The sequence below is a fragment of the Zea mays genome, chromosome 3 (genome assembly GCF_902167145.1).
Source record: "Zea mays cultivar B73 chromosome 3, Zm-B73-REFERENCE-NAM-5.0, whole genome shotgun sequence".
Classification (NCBI taxonomy): domain Eukaryota; kingdom Viridiplantae; phylum Streptophyta; class Magnoliopsida; order Poales; family Poaceae; genus Zea; species Zea mays.
Genome location: NC_050098.1, coordinates 143,615,210 through 143,642,838, shown reverse-complemented (window position 1 = coordinate 143,642,838; position 27,629 = coordinate 143,615,210). Strand labels below are relative to the sequence as shown.

The 27,629-nt window shown below is 44.5% G+C and overlaps 2 protein-coding genes across 2 annotated transcripts; one reads left to right on the top strand and one right to left on the bottom strand.

Annotated features, from left to right (window-relative positions):
• Positions 1-8,396: 8,396 nt before the first annotated feature.
• On the bottom strand, positions 8,397-13,607 carry LOC103650659 (uncharacterized). Its single transcript, XM_020550325.1, has 5 exons — positions 13,450-13,607; positions 11,675-11,875; positions 11,270-11,470; positions 8,743-11,171; positions 8,397-8,664 (listed from the first exon to the last, which is right to left on the bottom strand). Exons 1-4 carry the CDS (start codon positions 13,492-13,494, stop codon positions 10,374-10,376), a joined length of 1,245 nt encoding a protein of 414 aa, XP_020405914.1. The 5' UTR covers positions 13,495-13,607; the 3' UTR covers positions 8,397-8,664; positions 8,743-10,373.
• Positions 13,608-13,745: 138 nt separating this feature from the next.
• LOC103652237 (SNF1-related protein kinase regulatory subunit beta-1) lies at positions 13,746-15,504 on the top strand. Its single transcript, XM_020550923.1, has 5 exons — positions 13,746-13,760; positions 13,908-13,987; positions 14,136-14,298; positions 14,750-14,968; positions 15,457-15,504. The coding sequence occupies exons 1-5, from the start codon at positions 13,746-13,748 to the stop codon at positions 15,502-15,504; spliced, it is 525 nt and encodes a 174-aa protein (XP_020406512.1).
• The last annotated feature ends 12,125 nt before the right edge of the window (positions 15,505-27,629 follow it).

Here is a 27,629-nt window from a genome sequence, read left to right as displayed (position 1 = left end):
GGTTACAAATTAACCAAAGTCCCTTTGCTATGTGATAATGAGAGTGCAATCAAAATGGCCGACAATCCCGTCGAGCATAGCCGCACTAAGCACATAGCCATTCGGTATCATTTTCTTAGGGATCACCAACAAAAGGGGGATATCGAGATTTCTTACATTAATACTAGAGATCAATTAGCCGATATCTTTACCAAGCCACTTGATGAACAATCTTTTACCAGACTTAGGCATGAGCTCAATATTCTTGATTCTAGAAATTTCTTTTGCTAGCTTGCACACATAGCTCATTTGAATACCCTTGATCATATCTCTTTTATATGCTATGACTAATGTGTTTTCAAGTCTATTTCAAACCAAGTCATAGGTATATGCTAGAAAGGGAATTGGAGTCTTCGGCGAAAACAAAGGCTTCCACTCCGTAACTCATACTTCGCCATCACTCCAAGCATCTCTCTATTCTTTGGGGGAAAAATAAGCATCAAAGAAAAGGACCTCGTCTTTGGTATAATCTTAACTCATTTACTTATGACCAAAGGGGAAGAAATTACTTCGTGGGCTCTAATGATTCCGTTTTTGGCGATTCATGCCAAAGGGGGAGAAAGTATGAGCCCAAAGCAAAAGGACCGCACCACCACCAATTTCAAAACTTAGTGTTTTCCAAGAAGTATTTATCAATTGAGATCCTGTTGTGTTCAAAAGGGGGAGAAAGTAGTATTTCAAAATGGTATATCAAAACTCTCTTGAACACTAAGAGGAGGATTTAATTTTAGGGGGAGTTTTGTTTAGTCAAAGGAAAAGCATTTGAAACAGGGGGAGAAAATTTCAAATCTTGAAAATGCTTTGCAAACTCTTATTCATTTACCTTTGACTATTTGCAAAAGATCTTTGAAATGAATTTACAAAAATTTTGCAAAAACAAAACATGTGGTGCAAGCGTGGTCCAAAATACTAAATAAAAAAGAAACATTCCATGCATATCTTGTAAGTAGTTATATTGGCTCAATTCCAAGCAACCTTTACACTTACATTATGCAAACTAGTTCAATTATGCACATCTCTGTTTGCTTTGGTTTGTGTTGGCATCAATCACCAAAAAGGGGGAGATTGAAAGGGAATTAGGCTTACACCTAGTTCCTAAATAATTTTGGTGGTTGAATTGCCCAACACAAATAATTGGACTAACTAGTTTGCCCAAGTGTGTAGATTATACAGGTGTAAAAGGTTTATCCTCAGCCAATAAAAAGACCAAGTTTTGGATTCAATAAAGGAGCAAAGGGGCAACCGAAGGCACTCCTGGTCTGGCGCACCGGACTGTTCGGTGTGCCACCGGACAGTGAACAGTACCTGTCCGGTGCACCAGGGGACTAAGACTCAAACTCGCCACCTTCGGGAATTTCCAGGGCGACTCGGCTATAATTCACCGGACTGTCCGGTGTACACCGGACAGTGTCCGGTGCGCCAAGGGTGGTCGGCCTCAGGAACTCGCCAGCTTCGGGAAACGCCAATGGCTAGTCCGCTAAAAATCACCGGACTGTCTGGTGTGCACCGGACTGTCCGGTGCGCCTCCAGAGCAACGGTCTTCTCCGCGCCAACGGCTCTCTGCCGCGCATTTAATGCGCGCTCAGATGGCAGGCTCGCCCATGCTGGCACACCGGACAGCAAACAGTACCTGTCCGGTGTGCACCGGACACCCAGGCGGGCCCACAAGTCAGAAGCTCCAACGGTCAGAATCCAACGGCAGTGATGACGTGGCAGGGGGCACCGGACTGTCCGGTGCGCACAGGACTGTCCGGTGCGACATCGAACAGGCAGCCTTCCAACGGCCACTTTTGGTGGTTGGGGCTATAAATACCCCAACCACCCCACCATTCATTGCATCCAAGTTTTCCCACTTCTCAACCACTTACAAGAGCTAGGCATTCAATTCTAGACACAAACAAAGAGATCAAATCCTCTCCAATTCCACACAAGGCTTTAGTGATTATTGAGAGAGATTTGCCGTGTTCTTTTGAGCTCTTGCGCTTGGATTGCTTCTCTTCTTTCTCACTTGTTCTTGAGATCAAAACTCCATTGTAATCAAGGCAAGAGGCACCAATTGTGTGGTGGCCCTTGCGGGGAAGTTTTGTTCCCGGCTTTGATTTGAGAAGAAAAGCTCACTCGGTCCGAGGGACCGTTTGAGAGAGGGAAGGGTTGAAAGAGACCCGGCCTTTGTGGCCTCCTCAACGGGGAGTAGGTTTGCGAGAACCGAACCTCGGTAAAACAAATCCGCGTGTCACACTCTTCATTTGCTTGCGATTTATTTTGCGCCCTCTCTCCCAGACTCGATTATATTTCTAACGCTAACCCGGCTTGTAGTTGTGTTTATATTTGTAAATTTCAGTTTCGCCCTATTCACCCCCCCCCCTCTAGGCGACTATCACTTCGCGGCAGGGAAGGCGACACCTTTGGCAGGCAAAGCGGGCGACGTTTCACCTCCGCCATGATGACCGCGTCAAAAAAGGTGCGCCACATCGTTTAAATTCGTATCCTTTTCTTCTTCCCCTTTCTCTCTCTGGCTACAGGGACCGGGAAAGGGGATATTTTGAAAGGGATCCTTCTCCGCGAAGGAAGCGGGCCCCGAGCCCTCCTACTGATCAGGGGTTCGAAGGTTGGCCCCACGGAAGGGTTCGACAGCCGCCCCAAAGCACTCAGGCTTCAGGCTCATTACTGATCAGAGGTTCGAAGGCTGGCCCCTCGGAAGGGTTCGACAGCCGCCTCAGAGCACTCGGGCTCCACGCCCACTACTGATCAGGGGTTCGAAGGCTGGCCCCTCGAAGGGTTCGACAGCTGCCCTAGAGCACGAAGAGCGAGGGATGACTTTAGGTACGTCCGATACATGGCCGAGGGTCGGGCTACGCTCCTGAGGTACCCTAGGACATTTCCGAGACCAGCAGGAGTGATTTTGTAACTGAGTCCCATCAGAGGGAGGCATCGAGCCCTCGGACCCTATCGAACGGGACCGAGTCCGGCAAATCACCTGCAGGTACTTTTGGAGCGCGCCTCTGGGCCACTAGCCGACCCTTATCGAACGGGGCACGGGCGTCCACTCAGATCACCCGTTAGCAACTCACTGGAGACACCATGTTCGGTGCCCTCCGAGGGCAACATGGCGCTTCCCCCCTCCTCCTTGCGGAAAGGCGACTAAGGGGCGTATGATAAAAGCCGAGTCAGTCCTTGATCTTCCTCTCGCTCTGTGCAGAGGCTTGGGGGCTGCTCTCGCAAACCCGGCTCCGGCCAAATCGTTGACAGCGTCAACAAACCAGCCTGAAAACTCGGAACCCGACCATGCACCCGGGCTACCGTCAGATCGCATGAGGGAACAACCAGACCGGCCAAGGCATCACGAAAGGCATTAAGACCTCGGAGGAGTCAAACCACTCCTCCGAGGCCTCGGGGGCTACACCTGACGGGTGCGCTCGCGCGCACCCACCGGAACAAAATATAACCGAGAAAGGCCGGTCCCCTTGCTAAAAAGTGCGACAAAGCCTCCAAGCGAGTACCAACACTCCCTTTGAGGCTCGGGGGCTACTGTCGGGTACCATAATTAGGGGTACCCCCAAGACTCCTAAACTCGGCTGGTAATCACCATCAGCGCAAACTACAGAGGCTGATGGGCGCAATTCAGGTCAAGGCTTCGTCTACTCAAGGACGCGATCTCGCCTCGCCCGAGGGCCTCCTCAAGCAACGGGCGCTCCCTCGACTCATCCGAAGCCCAGCTCGGGCAGGCTTCGTAGTGAAGAAACCTTGGCCAAATCGCCTCACCAACCGACCGTATCACAGGCGCATTCAATGTAAGGATCGCCTGGCGCCTTATCCTGACACGCGTACCTCAGTCGACAGGGTCGAAGTGACCGCAGTCACTTCGCCCTCCCACTGACTGACCTGACAGGAAAACAGCGTCGCCCGCCCCTCTCCGACTGTCGTGCCACCCTCCAGGGTGAGGCTGACAGCAGCTGAGTCCAGCCTCAAGCGCCACAGGAAGCTCCGCCTCGCCCGACCCCAGGGCTCGGCCTCGACCTCGGCCTCGGAAGATGGACTCCGCCTCGCCCGACCCCAGGGCTCCGCCTCGACCTCGGCCTCGGAAGATGGACTCCGCCTCGCCCGACCCCAGGGCTCCGCCTCGACCTCGGCCTCTGAAGATGGACTCCGCCTCGCCCGACCCCAGGGCTCGGCCTCGACCTCGGCCTCGGAAGGTGGTCTCCGCCTCGCCCGACCCCAGGGCTCGGCCTCAACCTCTACCTCGGAGGAGTCTCCGCCTCGCCTGACCTTGGGCTCGGTCCGACCACGCCACAGGGGGGACCATCATTACCCTACCCCTAGCTAGCTCAGGCTACGGGGAACAAGACCGGCGTCCCATCTGGCTCACCCCGGTAAACAAGTAATGATGGTACCCCGCGTGCGCCCATGACGATGGCGGTTCTCAGCCCCCTACGGAAGCAAGGAGACACCAGCAAGGTCCCGACAGCCCCGATAGCTGTGCTTCTACAGGGCTCAAGCGCTCCTCCGACGGCCACGACATCGCATGCACAGGGCTCTAGCACCTCTCCGACAGCCACGTTGGCATGTACATAGGGCTCTGGATCCTCTTTGCCGGACACGTTAGCATATTGCTACACCCCCATTGTACACCTGGACCCTCTCCTTATGTATATAAAAGGAAGGTCCAGGGCCCTTAGACGAGAGGGTGGTAGCGCGGGAGGACGGGCTGACGAAAAGGCTCTCTCTTTCTCTTCCTCGCGAACGATTGTAACCCCCTACTGCAAGCGCATCCACTCTGGCGCAGGACAACACGAAGCTGCAGTTCTCCCCCCTCTGTGTTCCGTCTCGCGCCAACCCATCTGGGCTAGGGGACGCAGCGACAATTTACTCGTCGGTCCAGGGACCCCCGGGGTCGAAACGCCGACAGTGGTGTTGTCTCAGAATCCAAAGGTATAGTTTGTGGTTATTTTTTATGTTTATTATATTTGTTTAGTTTATGATTTAATATTCTTTTTGTATATCTGTTTTTTTTGTGTGTGTCATATGTCAGGCACATGCTGCTGGTGCATTTTTAGTAGGGAATGACACTATATATGAGCCTACACTAGCATTAAACTTTTCAAAGTTAAACTCAACCGAAAGACGTAGGAACTCCGGAGGAATAAGTGGCAAAAAGGAAGAAGTTATTGTCATTGCTGATGATGTAGGGGCTGATCAGGAGGTGATTTTTTCAGTTTATTCTCTCATGTAGTCTGCTGTATATTTGTTATCTTTTTTCAATCTTTTTAAATTTATATCGTATGATCATATATTATGTTATATTTTTCTAGGTTCAAATTGCTGCTGTTAATATGGTTGGCGCTAATTTACATGGTAGTAGTAGATCCAAATCAGCAGCTGCAGTTGATCAGATGTACAATGATATGAACATATTCAATGTAGAGTCAGAAGCTGGGGGATTCTTTTTGGGAAATCAACTAGAAGTTGGAAATGTAGTCAATAATGATGTTGGTGAAAATTGCTTACAAGTTCAAAATGCTCACGCCCGTTTTCCATGTTCTAATGTGCTATTGCGATATTATAATATTCTTTGTGGCATGGGGCGGAGCCAATGGAAAGAGTAAGTGTAGCTTTTATTTTTATTCAATTTTTCTTTATTAGTTTTATTTTCTGTTCCTATACACCAATTTTCATAATAGCCTAATATTTTTTTACTTATTTTTTCTTCAGTTTGGTCGCAGTTCGGTTTTCCAAAACCACCACTGTAAATTGGGAATCTTTTGGACTGTCAATAGAACTCAATGGTCACTGTGCCAACTTTTTTATTGCTGGATTTTGCCGGAAACATTTTGAAGATATTCATCCTAGGCTGTCAAAGAAACATTTCTTTTATCCAAAAGTGGGGGTAATTGTTCTTCAACTTTTTATTTGGTTTTGTTTTGCATTTTTTTGTAATTTTGTTAAGTGTTTTTCTTTTTTTTAATTTCTATTGTTACTACAGCATTCGATGATGGAATACAATATCCAATATGAAGTTGAAGATCTAAGGAAATCGTTTCTGGGGGCTAATTCTGCTTTGAAGTTGCATCGCTCTAACAAGGTTTTTTGTTTGCTTAGTTTGTTGTAAATTTTTTTTGTCCAAGCAGCAGCCTTAATGTGCCATACATTCACTGCCTTGTTCTTATTTTACCTCAATCTGTTTTTACAGTTGTATTTTCCAGTGTGCCATGGGAACCATTGGTTTTTGTTCATTGTTGATTTGAAGAATAAGCGTTTTGTTTTTATGGATTCATATTTTGATGAGGAAGATCCTTTTCAATGCTTTGTTAGAGACAAGCTTGTAAGTGCCTTTTTTCTTCTTCATGTATTTTGTTTTCTTGTGTATATTATATATTTTATTGATATTTATCTTTTTTTCATTTTTTTCTAATGTTGTGTGTTTTTTCTAGATTCAGGTGTTCAAAGTCTTATGGTTATTATATTCTGATTCAAACATAAATGTATCATCATTCAAAATTTTATATCCTGCGGTACCAAAACAGGAAAATACGTAAGTTTCATTTCTATCCTTTTTTCTTTTTTTATTAGAATCCAAATTCAGTTGCTATCTTAAATTTTTTATATATTTTATATGGTTTAAAATCTCACTCAATATATTATTTATTGTAGATATTTTGTAGTTGTTTTTACTATTATTAGAATACAAATTCAGATACTATCATGTTTTAGTTGTTAATTGCCCATGTCTCTGATCTTCATTGGGTGTAGTGTTGTATTGCTGTGATGACAGTCTGAGGCTCTATTTTTTGGTATACTGTTATGGATGGTGGCAGATAAGACATAGTTGGTATATGTAGTATTTTTTTCCTAAGTGGTTTGTATTCTTATTCCCAGTGTGTTGCTCACTTCTACTGTCTTATGAATGCTCTTGCCTGATCTGTCCGAGATTTTCAGCAATTTTGTTGGTTTGTTTCATTGCCTTTTCCATGTGAAGTGTATCGTTATTTTTTTAGCCTAGTTTAGACCTTAGTTAGAGTTGCTCTGCCTAGTTTAGTTGGTCATGCTTATGTATCATCATTCAAAATTTTATATCCTGCAGTACCAAAGCAGGAAAATACGTAAGTTTCATTTCTATCATTTCTTTTTATTAGAATCCAAATTCAGTTGCTATCTTAATTTTTTCTATATATTTTATATGGTTTGAAAACACCCACAATAAATTATTTCTTGTAGTAATTTTTCCTTCTTGAATTATCATAGGCATGACTGCAGTATTTTCACACTACAATACATGGAATATTGGGATATATCTGTTGATATGATGCTCAAGTTCCGCACTGAGGACATCCCTCAAATCCGAATTATGTTGGCCAACGATCTCTATTTTAGTGAGAAGAACACTGAAGACAAGTCTCTAGTTCGCAACATGTTTCTTCAGGTTTTTTGTGATTCAATTTGGGTTGTTTTTTTGGGCGCTCTTATTATTTTGTTTTTCTAGTTTTTTCCTTTTTTCGTGGGTGGTGCGTGCAGTGCTGATGGTGGTATGGAGTTTTTTGTTTTTGTGCATCATTTTTTGGTCTGATTTGCTTTCTTTATACCAGAATATTGATCCTCGGATTGTCAACTAGCATATTTGAACCGTTGGGAAGTAGTTGTTCGTGTTTTCTATGGATGTTGGAGCAGCAATGGCAGATATTTCTGATTCATCATCGCCAAGTTTTGATCAATAGCTTCTTTTTCCAATCAAAAAAGACATGTTATATCTGAAGTTCATTTCTATGTTCATTTTTTCCCCAGTGTATGTAATAAAAGTGTGATTGCAGTTTGTTTCCAAGTTGTCCGTACTATTATTGAATTAAAGAGTTTGTTTTTTTACTATTTAGTAAGTTCTTTTTTGTCAAGAGTTTTTTTTGTTCAAGCCATTTCATGACTCATCTGATTTAAAAACAAAACCATTTTTTCTGCTTTTTGTACTAACTCTATTAATATATTATAAATGCAAAGTTCATCCCATCATCTAACCCCCCTAAAATTTTATTCATTTCTTTTCTCCACTTTTTCTGCAATTTTTTGCTGATGTTTCTTGAAGAGAAAACACATATTGAAATTTTGGTTAAACAAAAAAAAACTGTGATAATAGGAACTTCTTTTATCATTTTGTCCTCTACGGCTCTACTCAGATAATAGGAACTTCTTTTTCATCTCCATAAACTCAAGTAGATTGGAATCCGTGGCAGCTAAATAATGTTTTTGCGGTATAAAGTGTGTAAATCATTGCTGGTGGGCCTAGCCAATGGAGCACGACCCAATACCAGATAAGCTAGTTATGCGGTACATGGATGGGCTGATGCGATGGATCTAATCAGGCAAGCATGATCTGTTTTTCAACAATTTGTTTTTGCAAGCGATTACATGACTCAACTGAAAGAAAAATAAACTTTTTTTGTTGTTTGCACCAACTATATGAATATATCATAAATGCACAGTCCATCCCTTCCCCTTTCTCCACTAAGTGTTCTTCATTTTTCTCTCCATTTTTTCTGCATCTTTTTCAGTGTGAGTGTTGGTGGTTCTGTTGGGAGGGGGGAGCAGTAATTCTTCAAGGTGTTTGTCTTTTCATCTTCTTCTTCTCCTTTCCTTGTGGGCCTATAAACATAAATTATAGATTTTAAGTCAATGTAATTATAAAAAAAACCAAAAGCAGGTTTTTTTAGATAGACATACTTGCTGCTGCATTGCTTGTTTTCTTGTTTTTCTTTTGCTCTGCCTTCTTCATCTTGATGCGGATTTCCTCCACTAGTGGCTTTAACCTTGTAGGTTTTTTTGGCCTTCCTTTCTGTTTAACTGCTTCAGGGTTATGCAGATTTTCAACTACTGGTCATGTATGTTTTGCAGCATTGTCTTCCTTCTCTCTTCCTGTCGAAGGTCCTGCTATTACATCTTCTTCTGATGATAGCATTTGGCAAACCTTTTCTTGTAGTTTGTCTAATTCTTCACATATAAACTCCATAGTTTTCTCTGTTTTTGCTGTTGCTGATGTGAGTAATGCTGCTTTCCGGCTCAATAGGTTGTGTCTTAGCACTGGGTGGGTCGGCATTGATGCACGCAGCAGTGGTCCATCTATTTGTTTATGTTTTTTCTTCCACCTGTTCAGTATGTATTGCTCTGGGATTTTCGTGAGCCCTTCTTCAATGATCACTTTAAGTATATGGGAGCATAAAATGCCATCCTTGTCAAACTTGCCACATACACAAGTGAACTCTTCCATTCCATATGTTAGGTTAGCCATAACAAGGTACCTCCTTATTTTATGTGGCTTTTCTTCTTGGTTTGATTTTGGATACACCTCAAAAGTATGCAGATTAGATGTTCTGTTGTAACTTAGCCTTGGTGTTGATTGCAACTGGAACTGGAATTTCTTGAATATGTTTCTATTGTAGACTTCTTGTGCTTGCCTCTCTATTGTGTATCCAAACATTAGTTCCTTTGGACGTTTACGATTGCTTTCATTATCCTCATACTCCTCTGACACATTCACTTGCTCCACAATCCTTTGGTACTCACGCAAAAAGCTAATCACACTATAAGTCGAAGTCACATTGTCTTTAAACCTTGAGTTTGTCCCCTCGCTTCTACCTGTGCTTTGCAAGAATGGGAAGAAGTCATTTTTGAAATATACTGGTATGAACCTGGCTCTTGTTTCCCACATTTTGCTGAAATACTTGTTGTTTTCTAGGTGGTAGTCCTCAACCATTTGCTTCCAGTCTCTCTCAAATTCAGAAACAGTTAGTGAATAGTTAACTATGTCCTTAAAGTCCTCTGGCATTCCTATATTTCTTGCAAAGCAATTTCCATTTTTCTGGTAGCATTTGCTTTTTATGTGGAAGAAGCAATTCCTATGCACTGTTTCAGGGAAGACCTCTTTGATCGCAGGTCTCATTGCCTATGTTGATCTGTTATTATTGTGCGGGGATGTTTCCCTCCCATGGCCTCAAGGAATGTCTTGAATATCCACTTGAATGTTTCTATTGTTTCATCAGAAATGAATGCACATGCGAACAAGCATGTATGTGCATGCCCTGTAACACCCACAAATGGCGCAAATGGTAGGTTGTACTTGTTAGTCATGTACGTGGTGTCGAAACTGATGCAATCTCCATACATCTCGTAGTATTTCAAAGATGTCTCATCTGCCCAAAACATGTGCTTCACCTTTTTATCTTCATCAATGACAATTCTATAGAAGAAATTTGGATCTTCCTTCTGTTTTTCCTGAAAAAACTGCAGTGCTTGCGTCATATCATTCCTGTTACTTCCTTGTTTATTTTAGTTCTGTAGTTGCTAACATCTTTTTTTTACGGCAATGTTGTCATACCTCCTCTCAGATAAGACAATATAGCAATCATCTTCCGTGTAGGTATGTTGTTGTAGTTCAATGTTCTTATAATTCCTTTTTCCATATCTGTCATGTACTTATGCCCACTAAACATGTTGTTGTTGTCTGCTGGTCTGAGCTCATGATTGTGTTCCAAGTCTAACTTATCGATCACCCATTTTTGTCCATGTTCCTTTATAACCATGAATACTCTGCAATCTGTTTTAACTTGGACATTTGTATTCCTTTTTGGCCCTTTCTCGCAGCGCTTTTTTTCTATGCAAATATCTTGTTCCTGCTGGTTTGTCTTTTTTGTTTTGCCATGTTTGTTACATTTCAGCTCCACCTTTGTTACTTCATTGCTTCTTTTTTTGTTGGAAGTCCTGAAAGTGTGGGTGATTGCTGGTTTAAAACCAGCCAAAAAACCATAGAAGAATAAGAAGTGCTCTGCATCTCCCCTGGTCTTAAATTCCATCCCAACTTGAGGTGTGTATTTGCTGTCTATTGATGCATTGTTCCCTTCTGTTGTAGCTATCTGCTCACTCATAATGAAGGCATCAATCTGATCCTCTGTTAACTCTTCATCTCCTGCATTTGTTGTTTCAGCTTCTGCATCATCAAAGTTTGCACTAGCACTCGATGTTTTAGTTTCTTTTCCATCATCATTTTGCGCACATTCAGTTAGTTGTTGTACATGCATTATCTCAAAGAGATCCCTGTGGTATATTGTTTCCCCATATTTAGATGTATCAGCTTCATTGCATTCCCCAAATGTCTCCTACAAAAAAATTCAGTTTTTTAGTTAGTTTTCTAATTTTTATTTATGTTATGAAATGTATATTACTATTATTTATGCCCACAGACCCCCACACTTACCTTGGATATGTCTGCATTTGCAAGCGGGGAGTCCTCCTCAAGAATCATCTGTGTGTATGCCTCACATGGTGCTTCTAGTAGGTTGTTGTTCATGGTTTCATTTTGTGTGCATAGGCCACTTTGCATTTCATTGCCTACTTCACTCACTGATTCTCCTTGCGAGTTATATATCTGTTCCATCATCAGATCCATGTATCCACCCTGCATAATCATCAAGGATCAATTAAATTCCTATATATAATTTAGTAGGTGTTGTTCATGTTTTTTTTTTGCATTTTATTACCTGGTTTGAAACATATCCTGTTAACACATCCTGTTGCCGCTATAAACATCATTGTTAACATCATTGTTTATGTTATGAAATGTATATTACTATTATTTTTTCCCACACACCCCCACACTTACCTTGGATATGTCTGCATTTGCAAGCGTTGAGTCCTCCTCAAGAATCATCTGTGTGTATGTCTCACATGGGGCCACTAGTAGGTTTTTGTTCATGGTTTCATTTTGTGTGCATAGGCCACTTTGCATTTCATTGCCTACTTCACTCACTGATTCTCCTTGCGAGTTACGTATCTGTTCCATCATCAGATCCATGTATCCACCCTGCATAATCATCAAGGATCAATTAAATTCCCATATATAATTTAGTAGGTGTTGTTCATGTTTTTTTTGCATTTTATTATCTGGTTTGAAACATATGGCAGCATCATTTGTGCGTATATCTGAGTACTGCTTGATCCATTTTGAGTAAAACGCCTTCCAGCCATCTGTTTTTTGCACATTCATAAAAAAATCACAAAAAGTTTTTTAGTCTTCAAAACATGTGGATAGAATTTTTTCATCTTATTCAACTGTAATTACGGGAATTCTCATATACTTTTTACCTGAGTACTTCCAATTATCTCCAATATATGGTGCTGAAAATTGGTAATTTCATCTTCTGAGAATATGTTGTTTTCAGTGACAAACTTGTTAGTACCATCAACATGAATCTGCGAAAAGGGGAAGAAAATTTATGCCCAGTTTTTTTTCAATCTTGGCTATTTTTTTTGTGTTATGTGGTTTTTTTCCTTGTAGATGTGTATTTGCTCTGGTCGTTTTCAGCTAAGTCAGAGGATGTTCAGATCATGCAGATATAGTTCTTGGAGGCGGCAGGCAGAGGGCAAGTTCATGTGTAGCCATCTTTTTTGTGTTTTGCGGCAGATCATCAGGGGAGGGAGGGGGGGCAAAAATTAATGGATAGTGTGTTAGTCTTCTATCCAATCGAAGAGGTAATACAAATATTTTTTTGCATATGTTAATCCAATTTGAATAAGTAATACAAACTAGGAGTCGGTGAGAAATCTATTATGATATCTTCTAATTATCATGTTTTTTGTTGCAGGTGTTTTTTACATGGGGTGTACAAGAAAAATCCGAGCATGGGATGTTTGTCAAGTAATACAAACTAGGAGTGGGTGAGAAATCTGTTTGTCTGTCAAGTCTGTTTGAAATAGCTCATCTGATCTGATCTACTAGAATGCCTTGTCATGCAGGTTCTGATGGCGGATTTCTTCATGGCTGACCAGCTAACCAGCCAGGTAAACTATGCTCAGCCGTACACTAGGCATGCATGGAGAGCTAGCCATTGTACTTATTACTTTGCGGCTCAAAATGTCTTGTTTTGCAGATCCCACTGCTAAGACACCTCGAGTTCACGGGGTGCTACTTCATGGCTAAAACTTTCAGAACTCACGCGTATGGAAGTTGTACCAGCGGCTCCCAATTCAAGAACCTGGCATACGTGCTCTCTTTCCTGCCATACTACTGGTGAGCAATGCAGGTAGACTGACATTGAACGAATCTAGCAGATCTATCTGCTCATCAGACTAACTAAAATGGTCTACTGTTGCATGCTAGTGTCTGAGAAGGTACTTGGAAGAAGGCCACGACATTAACCAGCTTGCTAATGCCGGCAAGTACGTATCAACGATGGTGTTTTAAACCAGAAAGTGTCCCGTGGCACGGAAATCCATGGGAGCTCTGACTTTTGGTTGGGGTGAAAGAGTGGGCAGAGATGCTGTGTTGTTTATTTCGAGCATGGGAATTTTTTTTCTTCTGCAAAAATCCAGGGGGCCTCAACTTTTTTGAACAGAGAAGCATCAACAAAATGAGATTGGGAGCACATATGAGTATACCTTTTCAATTTCTTTGCCTCTTTTATCTTCCTCTGTCATCATCATGTACTTTGTATCCTCATAGACATTGAAGTTCTGTTCTTTTTTCTGGAGAGGGGGGAGGGTTTTGTGCTGGCCGCTGGCGGCTGGGGTGGAGGGCTGGCGGCTGGGGTTCTGTGGTTTTGTGTTGGGGGCTGCTGGTGGCTGGCTGGAGGGCTGGCGGTTGGGGGGTTGTGTACTGCATTGGGCTTGTTTTGTTGCCTTTTTAGGTGTACTACATTTGGGCTGGTAGGCGGTACATGTGGAGGGTTGGCCCAATGCGTGAGAGACCTGTTTGTTTATCTGCCGTGCTGGGTTGGACGCCTTTTGCCTTTTGTGGAGTTAAATTGTCTGGACCCTAATTTCTCACATCACTATTAAATTTCTCACTTGGGTTGGACGCCTTTTGCCTTTTGTGGACGCCTTTTGCCTTTGTTTAGGAAATTCCTTCTTTAATTGTCTGGACCCTTGGAGGAAAGAATGTATATGTTGAAGGATCATGGGATAACTGGAAATCAAGGTACAATAATTTAATTTATTTATATAATCCTGTATAAGTCAAACTTTAATTCCTGAGATTTTTCGAATGTTCTAACCAACTTAAGCAGAACGTAACTTCAGACTGCGGTGAATTTCATCCTGAGATTGTTGATTTATACGTGTTGCAGAAAAGCCATGCAAAAATCTGGGAAAGATCACTCTCTTTTGCTGGTACTCCCGTCAGGAGTTTACCGATACAGATGTGTTGTAGATGGAGAAAGGAGATGCCTTCCTGACCTTCCCTGTGAAACTGATGCAATGGGCAATGCGGTTAACCTTCTTGATGTTAATGTGAGCATTAATTTTGTTCCAAAGACCTGAGCACAGCAAGGAAAAAAAGTACTGGGTGAAATTTACAAAACGCATGATACTGCAATAAACCATATGCTTGTTTGCCTTCCTTAACAAAAGAAAGAAGAAGAATTTTGGTCTTAGCTTAACTCAACTTTAGCATGCCAAATCCGTATTAATTTCATGGTAAAAATGAATGAGATGACAGTAGTTTGTTTGTTTTACTGCTTAAACTGCGATAATCTATCTAATTTTCCGAAAGGTCATCCACTGGGAATTTTGTACCAATTGTGGGGTTGTTTGTAGCCACCTTCGCTGTGGTAGATTGACAGAAAAGGTTTTACTGAGTTGAGAACTTTTAGTTAATGTAATATATAGAAAGGTACTCGTGGCATCATCTATTTTGGTCCTCTGTTGAAATGATTCCCCGAAACTCTTATTGTGCATGCAGGATTTTGTCCCAGAAAGTGTTGAGAGCGTGGTAGAATTTGAGCCACCGCTTTCTCTAGACTCTAGCTACAGTTTCCAGGCACCTGAGGACAAGGACTTCGCCAAGGAGCCACCTGCTCTTCCAGCTCAACTCCATCTCGGCGTCCTCAACTCACAGAACTCGGAAGAAAGCTGCGCGCGGCCGCAGCACATAGTCCTCAATCACCTCTTCATAGAGAAGGTACTATTATGTTTTTTTGTGTTGTAAGTTGTTATTATCATTTTTTTTGTTTTAAGATTTTATTCTGTAGCTTTTGTGTTTCATATTATGCGGCTACCATGTTATTGTATTGTATTGTAGATGTTTCCTTTTTAATTTTTTTTGTTTTTTTTTTTTGTTTTGCTGTTGTTTTTATGGTGATGTTTTATTTCATGTTTTATGTATGATGTTTGTTTTGATTTATTATATTGTAATGTAAATTGTTGTATGGTACTATATTTTTTGTTCCATGTATGATTTTTTGTTTTACTTTGGTTTTCTAGGTTCTTAAGGAATCAAGTTCATGTATGTATTGTTTTTTTTGGTTTTTTTTTGTGTGATGTTTGTCTTGATGTATTATATTGTAATGTAAAAGCCTCATGCAGGCAACTACTATTATCGGAGTACATAAATTTTGTGTGTGTTTTATTCTTTTCTTTTTCCTGTTTTGTTTTTCCTTCCATTTTTAGATTCCAAATTTCAAATTCAACTTTGTGGATAGTTTATCTTCAGATTAAGTGTACACTTTAAACATACTCTTATGGGGAGAATTTATAATAAATTTATTTCTATTGGGTAGCATTTCCTCTTCCCCTTTTCAAGGTTATCTTCAACTTTTCTAAATTGAAATTTTGGGTTAAATTCTAATTTGGACATTAGCACATCTTTATTAATCTTGCAATGCATAAACATGAGACCTCCACGTGATGCATGGTTTTATGGATGTGCCTTATTTAATTCTTTAAATGTGATTATTTCTATGAAGTGATGAGTGGATGGTAACACATGTAACGAGATCAACTCTTTTATAAGTTCTATAATTTGGGTATTACAAGAAGAGCACGCTCTTGCTCCATCATTGCTATCTGCGGAGTGTATTTATGAGTAAATATTACATGTAACAAAACAATATAATTTTTCAACAAACACACGGCACTACTTAAAAGTCTCATACAAATGGATTGAAGTTCATTGTTCATATATTAGTATATTATAAATTTACAATCACATTACAATATTACAAGGGTTTGCTAATTTCTGTTCTGTACGTGCTACGCTAGCAGGCAACAATGTTTCATCTTTCATTTAAGATAATCATAATAGCTACTTCACTAATCTTTGAGTTTATTGTTACGGTATTATTTTATTTCATATCCTACATAGTTTAGTTCTCATAAAAATCTAGTTTAAAAAAAGGTCCTTGTTCTCTTATTCGCCGCAAAACCCTCAAAAAGATTACATCGTCGGCATGCGGGTTGCGGAAGATCTTAACGGCTCAAGCCAGCCGGAAACTGCACCATCGTACGTAGGAATAGCCGCCATCGATTTCCATCTGATGTTAATCCCATCGAGCTCTCTCTCTATAAAAGCCACGCGCTACTCGCCATCTCCTCCCGTCGTCGTCCGTCGGTTCCTACGCGCGACGATGGGGAAGAGGAAGTCGAGGAAGGCACCGCCGTCCAAGAAGGTGGCGCAGAAGGTCGCCACGGCCTTCGACTGCCTCTTCTGCGGCCACAGCGGCAGCGTCGAGTGCAGCATCGACCTCAAGGACCGCGTCGCGAAGGCGGAGTGCGGTGTCTGCATGGCGGTGTACGCCACCATCGCCAACGCGCTCACGGAGCCCGTCGACGTCTACTCCGAGTGGATCGACGAGTGCGAGAAAGCCAACGAGGGTGTCAACAACGCCGACGAAAGCCGCCAACGAGGGCGTCGACGCCGACGCCGGCTGACGTGACGGTGCTACGTATGCTCGTGTGACGGCGGCCGGCGGTTCCTGATCGTCGTTGAAGCTTCGACGGAGTTGGCATGGCTATAGCTAGATGATCTTAACGGCGTTCATCAAGCTTGTCGCCGAGTGGTTTTTTGCTTCTGTTTTGATATCCATTATTATGGATGAGCGTCAGAGATTTATGGACGAAATTAGATATACATATATTGATATATACGTCGATTTTGTTTCTTGCTTCTTCATGCATGTCTGCTGTTCATGGTTCCATAGCAGGACAGATCTGTTCGGTATTGAGATTCTTTTTTAAAAAATAAAGGATACAAAATCTAGCATGTAATGTAAGGCCTCAAAACTGACGACGATTGTATGATAATTGAGTGCGATGTAACTGAGATCAAAGAGTGCTGCCCTCCGACGAGCTCTTCTTCCTGGCCCACAAGGTCGTGCTTGCGATGAGGTTGGCAGGTGTTCGGTTCGACGACGCGCAGTTCTATGCGCGGGCCAATGCGGGGGAGGACGAGCCACTACGTAGCTGCGGAGGACATGCAACATGTTGTTCGCTCTTTTTTGGATAGCAGTGCGCCTTTAACTACGTTTTCTATATATCATATACATATAAAATATCTTATTTAAATGAGGTATTTATTTAAACATGGTCTAAACATATAGATTCTCATATCACATTAAAGCTAGAGACGACACACGTGGAGCAAAAACATGGTCAGCGCATGCACCGACAAGGCGACAACAAGTCTCTAGATCGAGTGTTATAGGCGTACGACGATATCATGCATATCTATGCGTCAGATCTATCAGTGCACCTCATACGGATCTAAACACCCGACAGCGTGCCCCTAGGGTCAAACAACATGGATCTAGGTGCCTCATGTGCACCTAGGATTTTGCTCTTGAGATGTCAGACGGCGATGTGGCGATAAGAGAGGTGAAGACAAGGTAGATTATTTTTCTCTCGCTCTTTTTATGCCAACGAGATCGACCAGGGACTATAAGAAAAAAGATGCTAAACTATAGATGGTTAAATGGATCATACCTAGTGGGTTGGCTCGCACGACTCATTTAATATTGTCATAGCTGGCCTGGCATGCTTCAATGTGGGTCCGTGCCAATCGAAAATCGTATCTTGTATGGGCCACCTTCTCGGTCACAGTGCTGACCTGTCCAAACACGATTATATTATTTTATCTGAAACTCTATGCCCAATTGACTCATCTTTCAATAAAAACGACGGAGACAAAATAGTTAGTGTTTCTCTCAGCCACGAAAACTTACGGGCTGAGGAGGATGTTTAGTGATTTTATTAATTTTAAGGTGCTCTTTTACCAAACTATCACATTTTCTAGTTTTTAATATTCCCTCCGTTTTAAAATAGTAGTTATTTTAAATATTTATTTTAATGTGTATATTCAAATGAATGAAGATAAACGTGTAATGCTCGTGGGTTACACGATTTTATTTTCTTTACTACTCTATAAGAGGGCAAAGTAGGCATCCACCGTGCTTCACCACGGCTCCGCCCTCGCCCTTCCCTCCTCCCGCTAATCTCGCCGCGTCGCGGGATCCGTGGCGCCGCCCTCGCCCAACCCCCCCCCCCCCCCCCGCCTGTCTCCGCTCCCGTGATGCCCCAGCCTCAAATCGCATCACGATGGCCGCTCACCCCACCGCAGTTCACACCCACGCCCCGGCTCTCCCGCCTCACCGCGCGTCCGTGCCCCCAGCATCGCTGTCTCCTCCTCTCCCGCTCTTCCCCCTCCGACTCCGCCTCCTCCACATCGTTGTATTCATTGCCCCCACCCTCGGCTCCCCCTCCGCGGTATGAGCTCCTCCTCAAGCACCTCCATCTCTACCACCTAAAAGATGCCTCCTCCCCTGGATCCCAGAGGCCTACCTCAAGGGGCATGAAGCGGAGCTCGCGGTATTGGAAGGGAAGAGGGTTGAGGCAAGACCATGGGGATCCAGTGCTGTCGGGTACCGTAATTAGGGGTACCCCCAACTCTCCTAAACACGGCTGGTAACCACCATCAGCACAAACCGCAAAGACTGATGGGCGCGGTTCAGGTCAAGGCCTCATCTACCAAGGGACGCAATCTCGCCTCGCCCGAGCCCGGCCTCGGGCGGGAACAGTAGTCCCGGACGAATTCACGCCTCGCCCGAGGGCCTCCTCAGGCAGTGGGCGCACCCTCGGCTCGCCCGAAGCCCAGCTCGGACAGGCTTCATCGAGAAGCAACCTTGGCCAAATCGCCTCACCAACCGACCGTATCGCAGGCGCATTCAATGCAGGGATCACCTGACACCTTATCCTGACACTCGTGCCTCAGTCGGTAAGGTCGAAGTGACCACAGTCGCTTCACCCTTTCACTGATCGACCTGACAGGAAAACAGCGCTGCTCGCCCCGCTCCGACTGCTGTGCCACCCACCAGGGTGAGACTGACAACAGCCAAGTTTGGCCTTGAGCACAACAGGAAGCTCCGCCTCGCCCGACCCTAGGGCTCGGCCTCAACCTCGGCCTCGGAAGGAGGTCTCCGCCACGCCCGACCCCAGGGCTCGGCCTCAACCTCGGCCTCGGGAGGAATCGCGTCCTCACCCGACCCCGGCCTCGGCCTCAAGAGAAACCTCCGCCTCGCCCGACCTTGGGCTCGGACCAACCGCGCCACGGGGGATACATCATTAACCTACCCCTAGCCAGCTCAGGCTACGAGGGAACAAGACCGGTGTCCCATCTGGCTCGCCCCGGAAACAAGTAATGATGGCTCCCCGCGTGCGTCCATGACGATGGTGGTTCTCAGCCCCCTATGGAAGCAAGGAGACGTCAGCATATATTGAGGACACGCAGTTCTACGGGCCAATGTGGGGGGAGGACAAGCCACTGCATAGCTGCGGAGGACATGCAACATATTGTTCGCTCTTTTTCGGATAGCAGTGCGCCTTTAACTACGTTTTCTATATATCATATACATATAAAATATCTTATCTAAATGAGGTATTTATTTAAACATGGTCTAAACATATAGATTCTCATATCACATTAAAGCTAGAGACATACGTGGAGCGAAAACATGGTCAGCACATGCACCGACAAGGCGACAACAAGTCTCTAGATCGAGCGTTATAGGCGTACGACGATATCATCCATATCTATGCGTTAGATCTATCAGTGCGCCTCATACGGGTCTAAACACCCGATGGCGTGTACTACCGGAAACGAGCGCTTTGCCGAGTGCCCGAAGCACTCGGTAAAGCCAGTGTCGCACTCGGCAAAGAAGGTTCGGCAAACAGTGCATCGGCAAAGCCTTCTTTGCCGAGTACTTTTTCTCGGGCACTCGGCAAAGAGGTTTGCCGAGTGTCAGGGAGCACTCGGCAAAGAAAAGCAGTCGTTACGGCGACGGGGTGACGGAGACGGCGTCTTTGCCGAGTGTCACAGATGACACTCGGCAAAGGTAACTCCTTTGTCGAGTGTCTGCCCACCTAGACACTCGGCAAAGAACCCGCCAGGGAGGGTCCCCATGTCAGGTTCTTTGCCGAGTGCTACGTACGACACTCGGCAAAGCGTGCCTCTTTGCCGAGTGTTAGAGACATTACACTCGACAAAGAACCTATACTGGTGCCCAGGTCTTGGTTCTTTGCCGAGTGCTATGGTCTTGACACTCGGCAAAGAACCTCTTTGCCAAGTGTTACACTCGGCAAAGTGACCAGTATACACCTTTTTTATTTGTTTTTTGTATTCCATCCACACAAACAAAAGATATCACATATATATCACATATATACATCACATATATCATCACAAACATAAATAGCTAACACAAACATAAGTATCCAACACAAACATAAGTGACTAACACAAGTTTTGAAGTCTTCAAACACACAGACATAAGTATTCAACACTTAAATCATAAAACTCATGGAGGTGGGCGGTTGGTCTGGTGCTGCGTTGGGCTGAACCCTTCAGGAGGGTTGTTGGATGCGGCCCCAGATTAGCCCTGCACAAAGAAGAGATTGCATGTGTTATACCAGATGCATTACCAACATCTAACTACAATTTGGATACTCACAGGAGTATGGAACACAGCAAGGTCAACTGCAGGGAACAATGGAGGTGGCGGAGCGAAACCCTGTGACGCGCTAAGGCTCTGCATGTACTGGAACATATCTGCCATCCTCTGATCAATCGCCGCCCGCTCCACCATTATTCTAGCCTCCATCTCTTGATGTTCCCTCCTCTCTTGTTCTAGTTGGGTCTGTAATATTACAAGCCAACGTTATAGTAACTCAAAGAGAAGGTATATAACTCAAGGAATGACGAGTTACAGAAGCACTAACCTCGAGTTGCTGTATGCGAAGCTATGAACTGTCGTGCCGAGGTCGTATGGCTGGACTCGAGCTCGTGCTCCTTGCCTACACCTGAGACAGAGTGGGAGTGGAGGACGAGTCAATTGCCCCGTCGGCAATCCAGTACCGTCCATGTCTCTTGCCTCCTCCGACCCTCATGAGCACATCGGGGTCGATCGGCTCGGTGCTTGGATCATAATCTGGACCATTGACCTCCTGCGCCATGGCGGTGTAGTCATGAAGGCGGCTGTAGACGACGGGGTTGGTGTAGGCCTCGAGCCCGTCATCCGGGTTGTAGGTGACATCGGACGTCGCCTTGCCCTTATGGGCCATAGCATAGGCCAAGAAGGTGGAGCAAGGCCGGCCACCATGTGACGCCGACTGCAAGAAAACCAACGAGATAGTTAGAAATAATATCTAATCCAGTGCTATATACCTAAATAAAAAAGAGGGCGTACCCATGCTTCGGCATATTGGTCCAGGCTCCGGCTGCCTTGGTGGTGGGAGGGACCTTGCATCATCATACGTCATTCCCGGCTAGCGGTGTGCGCCTCATCCCACTCAGCCGAACACCACATATCCACCATCTGCTCCCAACACAGAGGATGTGCGGCGCACCAATGTGGAATCATCTACAAAGTAAACACGTAAAGTGCATATCAGAAGATAAAATAAAATTCATGCATGGAGTACTGGTACCAAACATGCATGACTTTACCTGCAGGTACTGGTCCCTGGTCAAAGACATGGTTCGGGCTTGAGTTTTGGTCACCCTCTCCCCAAGGACGGAGCCATGGTAGGTGACGATGGCCTGGATTCGGGCCTCATAGTGCATGTCCACGACGAGCTTCTTACAGCTCGTGGTGGCCACCACATCCGCCCTAGCCTCGTATCCAGCCTCACATCTGAATAAATCCTACATACAAAAACGATGTATCCATATATTATTTCAAGAATTTGCAACGAATGCGACATATTTTACATTATACTAAGACTTACCCACAGCTCTTGCTTCACCCGCTCCGCCTTGTTATTGAATTCACGGCCGTCCCGGTCTACTGCATCGGGGGCGACGGCGTAGTGGTCGAAGGTGAAGGTTGGGCCCGTCACTCCGGCGTACTCCACCAGTCCAGGGAAGTGTTCCCTGCACAGCAGGCTGAGGATGCCATTGGGGGGCGATGATGACCCCCAGCATAATCCAAAACCGTCCAAGACCTGTCCAAGTGATAAATAAAAAGTATTAGTTTATATTATGATTTTGATCACATATTATGAACAAAGAATGAAGAACATAAAGTTACATACCTCTCCCCTTCCGGCTGAATCAGCGGCCGCCTGTCCCGAAGTATGGGACGTTGAGGAAGACTCGCGGGACCGCGCAGGTAGATGCTCCTCGAACCTGAGGTGCCAGAACCTAAGGCGTCCTGCTGCTGGTCGTCGTCGTCCTGTTGCTAGTCGTCATCGACCTGAGGCGCCGCCTGCTGCTGGACAAGGTCGTCCTGCTGCGCCGCCTGCTGCTGGTCTGCCTCGTCCGCTGTCCTACTCCTCCTCCCCCTCCTCCTCCTACTCAGCCAATTACTGCCGACCATATTTGTCCAAAAACCTACAATTAAGATAAAAAATAAGCACATATAAAAAGATAAATTAAAAACAGGTGCGAAATAAAAAGTCATATAGCATTACATCGATTAAAAATAATCTTCATATGTGTCCGGGTTAGCCGGATCATAACTCTCATCATCACTATCAACCATTTCAATATCAACACCATCGGAAGACGCAACCTCGTCATTAATGTCATTGCCTTCAAGGATTACTAAGTCATTATCATTTTGCACCTCATCATCCTCGTCATCAACAATCATTTCAATATCTACGTCCATTCCGATAGCTTCGGTTAAGTCTATCTCAAATCACCCTTCTAGCCCATCTTCTTGGAAGAACTCTCCATCATATGTGTCCGGGTCTAAGTTGTAATCTTCATCGTTAGGAACAGGTAACCTCTCGTGCGGCGATACCTTATACACAACATCCCAACCCTTAAGATGTTCTTTCGTTTGGCACGCATATGGGAGATAATACACTTGTGTGGCCTGTTGGGCCACGATATAGACATCGTCTCCTGCTAAGGTGGAATCTTGTCGAATTTCGACTATCCCAAGATTAGAATGTGTCCGTCTCGTCACTTGAGGGTCAAAGCAATGACATTTGAATATCACTGGAGTAAGAGGTTTGGAACCAAAAAATTGAGCTCATATATTTCTTCGATTCGTCCAAAATAATCGACATTGTCAAGGCCGGACGTAAAGACTCCAGAACACATTGTTTTCCGATTGGGTCGACTTTTGTCGTAGTTTGTTGTGCGAAAACGGTATCCATTGACGTCATACCCAGAATATTTCTTGACCGTATAAGCAAAGTCGTTGGCTACTTGTCTCAACTCGGCACTCATAGACGGATCTCTTTGGCCCTGCAAGTATTCGCAAGTTAAAAGATGCTAAATTGAGTTCAAAGACGTATCTCTTTTACAAACTAAGCACATACCTTACGTTTGAACCAGGAAATGAAATCGGGCAACCCATTTCTCGCACCCTTTCTAAGAAGAGTGTCATATTCCTATGGAGTGGGGTCCCTTGATCGACGCCAGAATTCATGAAGAAATTGTTCCATGTATGGCGTCACCTCTTCAAGGTTGGTCAATACGTATAGCATGATATGCCGCCACTCTTCATTTGTCAGGGTCTTGGTGGTCGAGCCACTTGCGCTTCCGAGTTGGCCTTGAAATATGCTAAGGTTCGATTCATTGTCGCCATCATTGTAACGGGGGGGGGGGGGGGGTGGATTATGCACGCTCGGCAGTTTGTCACCATAATAAGTTGTTGTGAAGTTTGAGACCTCCTCTAGAATGTATGCCTCTGCAATGGAAGCCTCGATTTTGCATTTATTTCTACATTTCTTTCGAATAGTCTTTAGACATCTCTCGATTGGATAGCACCAACATCACTGCACGGGCCCCCCATTCGTGCCTCATAGGGGAGATGAAGAATCAAATGCTGCATTGGATTGAAGAAGCCAGTTGGAAATATCTTCTCAAGCTTACACAGTAACACGGGTGCCAATCTTTCCAAGTCTGCAACCACGGTCCGAGATAACTCTTTTGCACAAAGCTGACGGAAGAAATAGCTCAACTCTGAAAGCGCTAGCCAGACATGCTCAGGGACATAGCCTCGAACCATCACAGGAAGAATCCGTTCAATCCATATGTGGAAGTTATGACTCTTCATCCCTAAGACTCGCATAGTAGATAAGTTCACCCCCTTCTCAGGTTAGCTGCATACCCATCAGGGAACATCAACATCTTGATCCACTGAAGTACTTCCTTCCTCTGGGCCCTGCTTAGGACAAAATCAGCCTTAGGCCTTCTCCACGTCTTTCCGCCACTTGGCGGCTTCATCTCTAGGTTTGGTCTATCACATAACGCTGCCAAATCCACTCTTGCCTTCACGTTATCCTTTGACTTATCAGGAATGTCCATAATTGTTGCCCACAGTGCCTCGGCAACATTCTTTTCAGTGTGCATCACGTCAATGTTGTGTGGAAGGAGCAGGTCATCATAATAGGGGAGTCGAGTCAAGCCAGACTGATGTGTTCACATATGCTGCTCACCATATCCCACAAAACCACCTTCTGTATTGGCCACGAGCCCATCTATCTGTTGACGAATTTCGGCACCAGTCATCGTTGCAGGTGGGCGGTCTGTCACTATGACACCTTTCGTAAAGTTCTTGATGTCTAGGCGGAATGGATGGTCAGCAGGGAGAAATTGTCGATGTTTATCGAAGGACGAATATTTGCCACCCTTTTTCAACCAAATGAACCTGAGAGCTTCCTTGCAAACTGGGCATGGGAACTTACCGTGAACACACTAGGCGCATAATAGCCCATACGCCGGTAAGTCATGCATGGAGTACTGGTACCAAACATGCATTCTAAAGTTTGTCTTCGTAGCTCGGTCATACGTCCATACCCCTTCCTCCCAGGCACGTACCAATTCATCGATCAAAGGCTCCATGTACACGCCCATTTTATTCCCCGGGTGTTCGGGAATTATCAACGACACGAATATATTCTGCCTTTGAAAGCACACACTAGGGGGAGATTGATTGGGATAACAAACACGGGCCAACATTGTGTACGGGGATCCATCTGTGGCCAACGCAACACGTACATTACGAGCCTCTTCGGCTTTCTCACGGTGAATGGCATTAAAGTGTTTCCATGCTTCACCATCGGATGCGTGCACCATCTTGTCAGGATTGTATCATTTTCCATTTTTGTGCCATGTCATCTGTTTCGCGGATTCCTCTGTCATGTACAGACGCTGGATCCTTGGTATGAACGGAAGGTGTCATAGGATTGCCAAGGGGATGCCGAGCTGCTTATTCTGTCCATCACCAGAGTTTACCTCCATGAACCTAGACGATGTACACTTGGGATAGTACTTTGCCTCCGCATATTCTTTCCTAAATAGCACGCAGCCCTTCGAACAAGCATGAATCTGCTCATACGTCATCTTGAGTGCACGAAGGAGTTTCTGTGCCTCGTACATGCTCTTTGGTAGAACGTGATCATCTGGAAGCAGGCTCCCAATAACCGTCAACAAGCCATCGAATGCGTCTCTACTCATGCTGTACTGCGACTTGAACGACATTACACGCCTAATGGCATCCGATTGAGAAACCTTTGTCTCGCCGTGAAGGGGCTTCTGTGCCGCGTCGAACATGTCATAGAACGCCTTTGCAGTCGGCTCTGGCTCGTCATCCATACATCCTCCCATGTACTGTGCCTCCTGATAGTCGTTCAACATATCTGCTACCCCCGCATCCGCGTCATAATCCTCGACACGTTGTCTCAGCACCTCCTCTCTCGTACGATGCGCTTCACCATGAAATATCCACCGAGTATAGCCTGGCGTAAATCCATTCTTCCAAATATGTTCTACCATGACCTTCTTTAGTTTTCTTTTCCGGTTGGCACATTTGCTGCAAGGGCATGGGACTAGACTCGCTCCTTTAGCAGCTTCGTCATATGCCCGTTCCACGAAATCATCGGTCTTTCTAATCCATTCAGTGGTGACATCGTTCCTTCCTCTACGGCCCGTGTACGTCCACTCACGGTCCTCCATCCTATAATATATATAACCGACTATAGTTTAATATAACATGTAAGACATCTACAAACAAAATAACTCAAGCCTATCAACAAAAAATTCGGCAGCACCTCCCCTGTACGAGGATGTTTATAAAACCTGCAAATAAAACTAGCAAAACGATGGCTGACATCCACAAATATATGTAATTGACACACATAGTATAAACTCCCTAAATTCAATAAACATGTAGTATAAATTTTATAAACACATATACTAAATTCAATAAACACACAAAATTCATATGACATATACTAAACACACAAAATTCATATGACATATACTAAATTCAATAAACACAAAAAATACATAGTATAAACTCCCTAAATTTAATAAACACATATACTAAATAAAACAAATAAATTAAATAACATATGACAATATAATAAACTAAATCACCGGCGGGGAGGGCGCGTCCGGCGGTGGAGGGCGCGGGCAACGGCGGCGGTGTTCCGGGCGCGTGGGGCGGGCGGCGGTCGGCCGACGACGGCGTGCCGGGCGCGGTGGGGCAGGCGGCGGCATGTCGGGCGTGCGTGCGCGGGCGGCAGCGTGCCGGGCGCGGCCTGCGTGGGCGGCCGGGCGCGTGGGCGAGGCACGGCGGGCGCGGCGGCCGACGGTGGAGGGCGAGGCGGCGACGGCGCGACGGCGCGGAGAGTGAGAAAAGAGTGAGAGAGTGAGAAAGAAAGGACTGACAGTTTGCTATGTACGCGCGCTTTGCCGAGTGCCCGTGATCTGGCACTTGGCAAAGATTTTTTTTATTTTTAAAATACGCTTTGCCGAGTGCCAGATCGTGGACACTCGGCAAAGTAGTCTTTGCCGAGTGTCACCTAGGCGACACTCGGCAAAGATTATTTTACAATTCTTTGCCGAGTGTCGCCCAGGTGCCACTCGGCAAAGACTCATTTGCCGAGTGTCATCTCTGGACACTCGGCAAAGCATATTTTTATTTGTTTTATTTTCCCAACCAAAAATTTTGTGGTGTGTTCCTACACTATATAGACCTACATGTACCATTTTGAGACAATTATAACAGTGTTTTCTTTAGCTAGTCGATTTAGTTCGTTTATTTGAATTTCTTCGAAAAAATCACATTTGAACTGCAAGTCACTCGAAACTTGGAAAACCATGCATGCAAAAAATGATATCCATGCTACTTAGCACAAGTTACGAACGATTTTAGGAGCGGACCGGAAACTTCGAGCACCATGCTCACTCAACATGTCCGTGAACTTGCCATCCAACTGTTTAAAAATTGTATAAAACACAAACAAAGTCAGAAAATCATGAAACATGTCCACGTGTCATGATATCATATGTAAAGGCTGTGATAAAAAAATTAGAATGTTTGGAGAAAGGT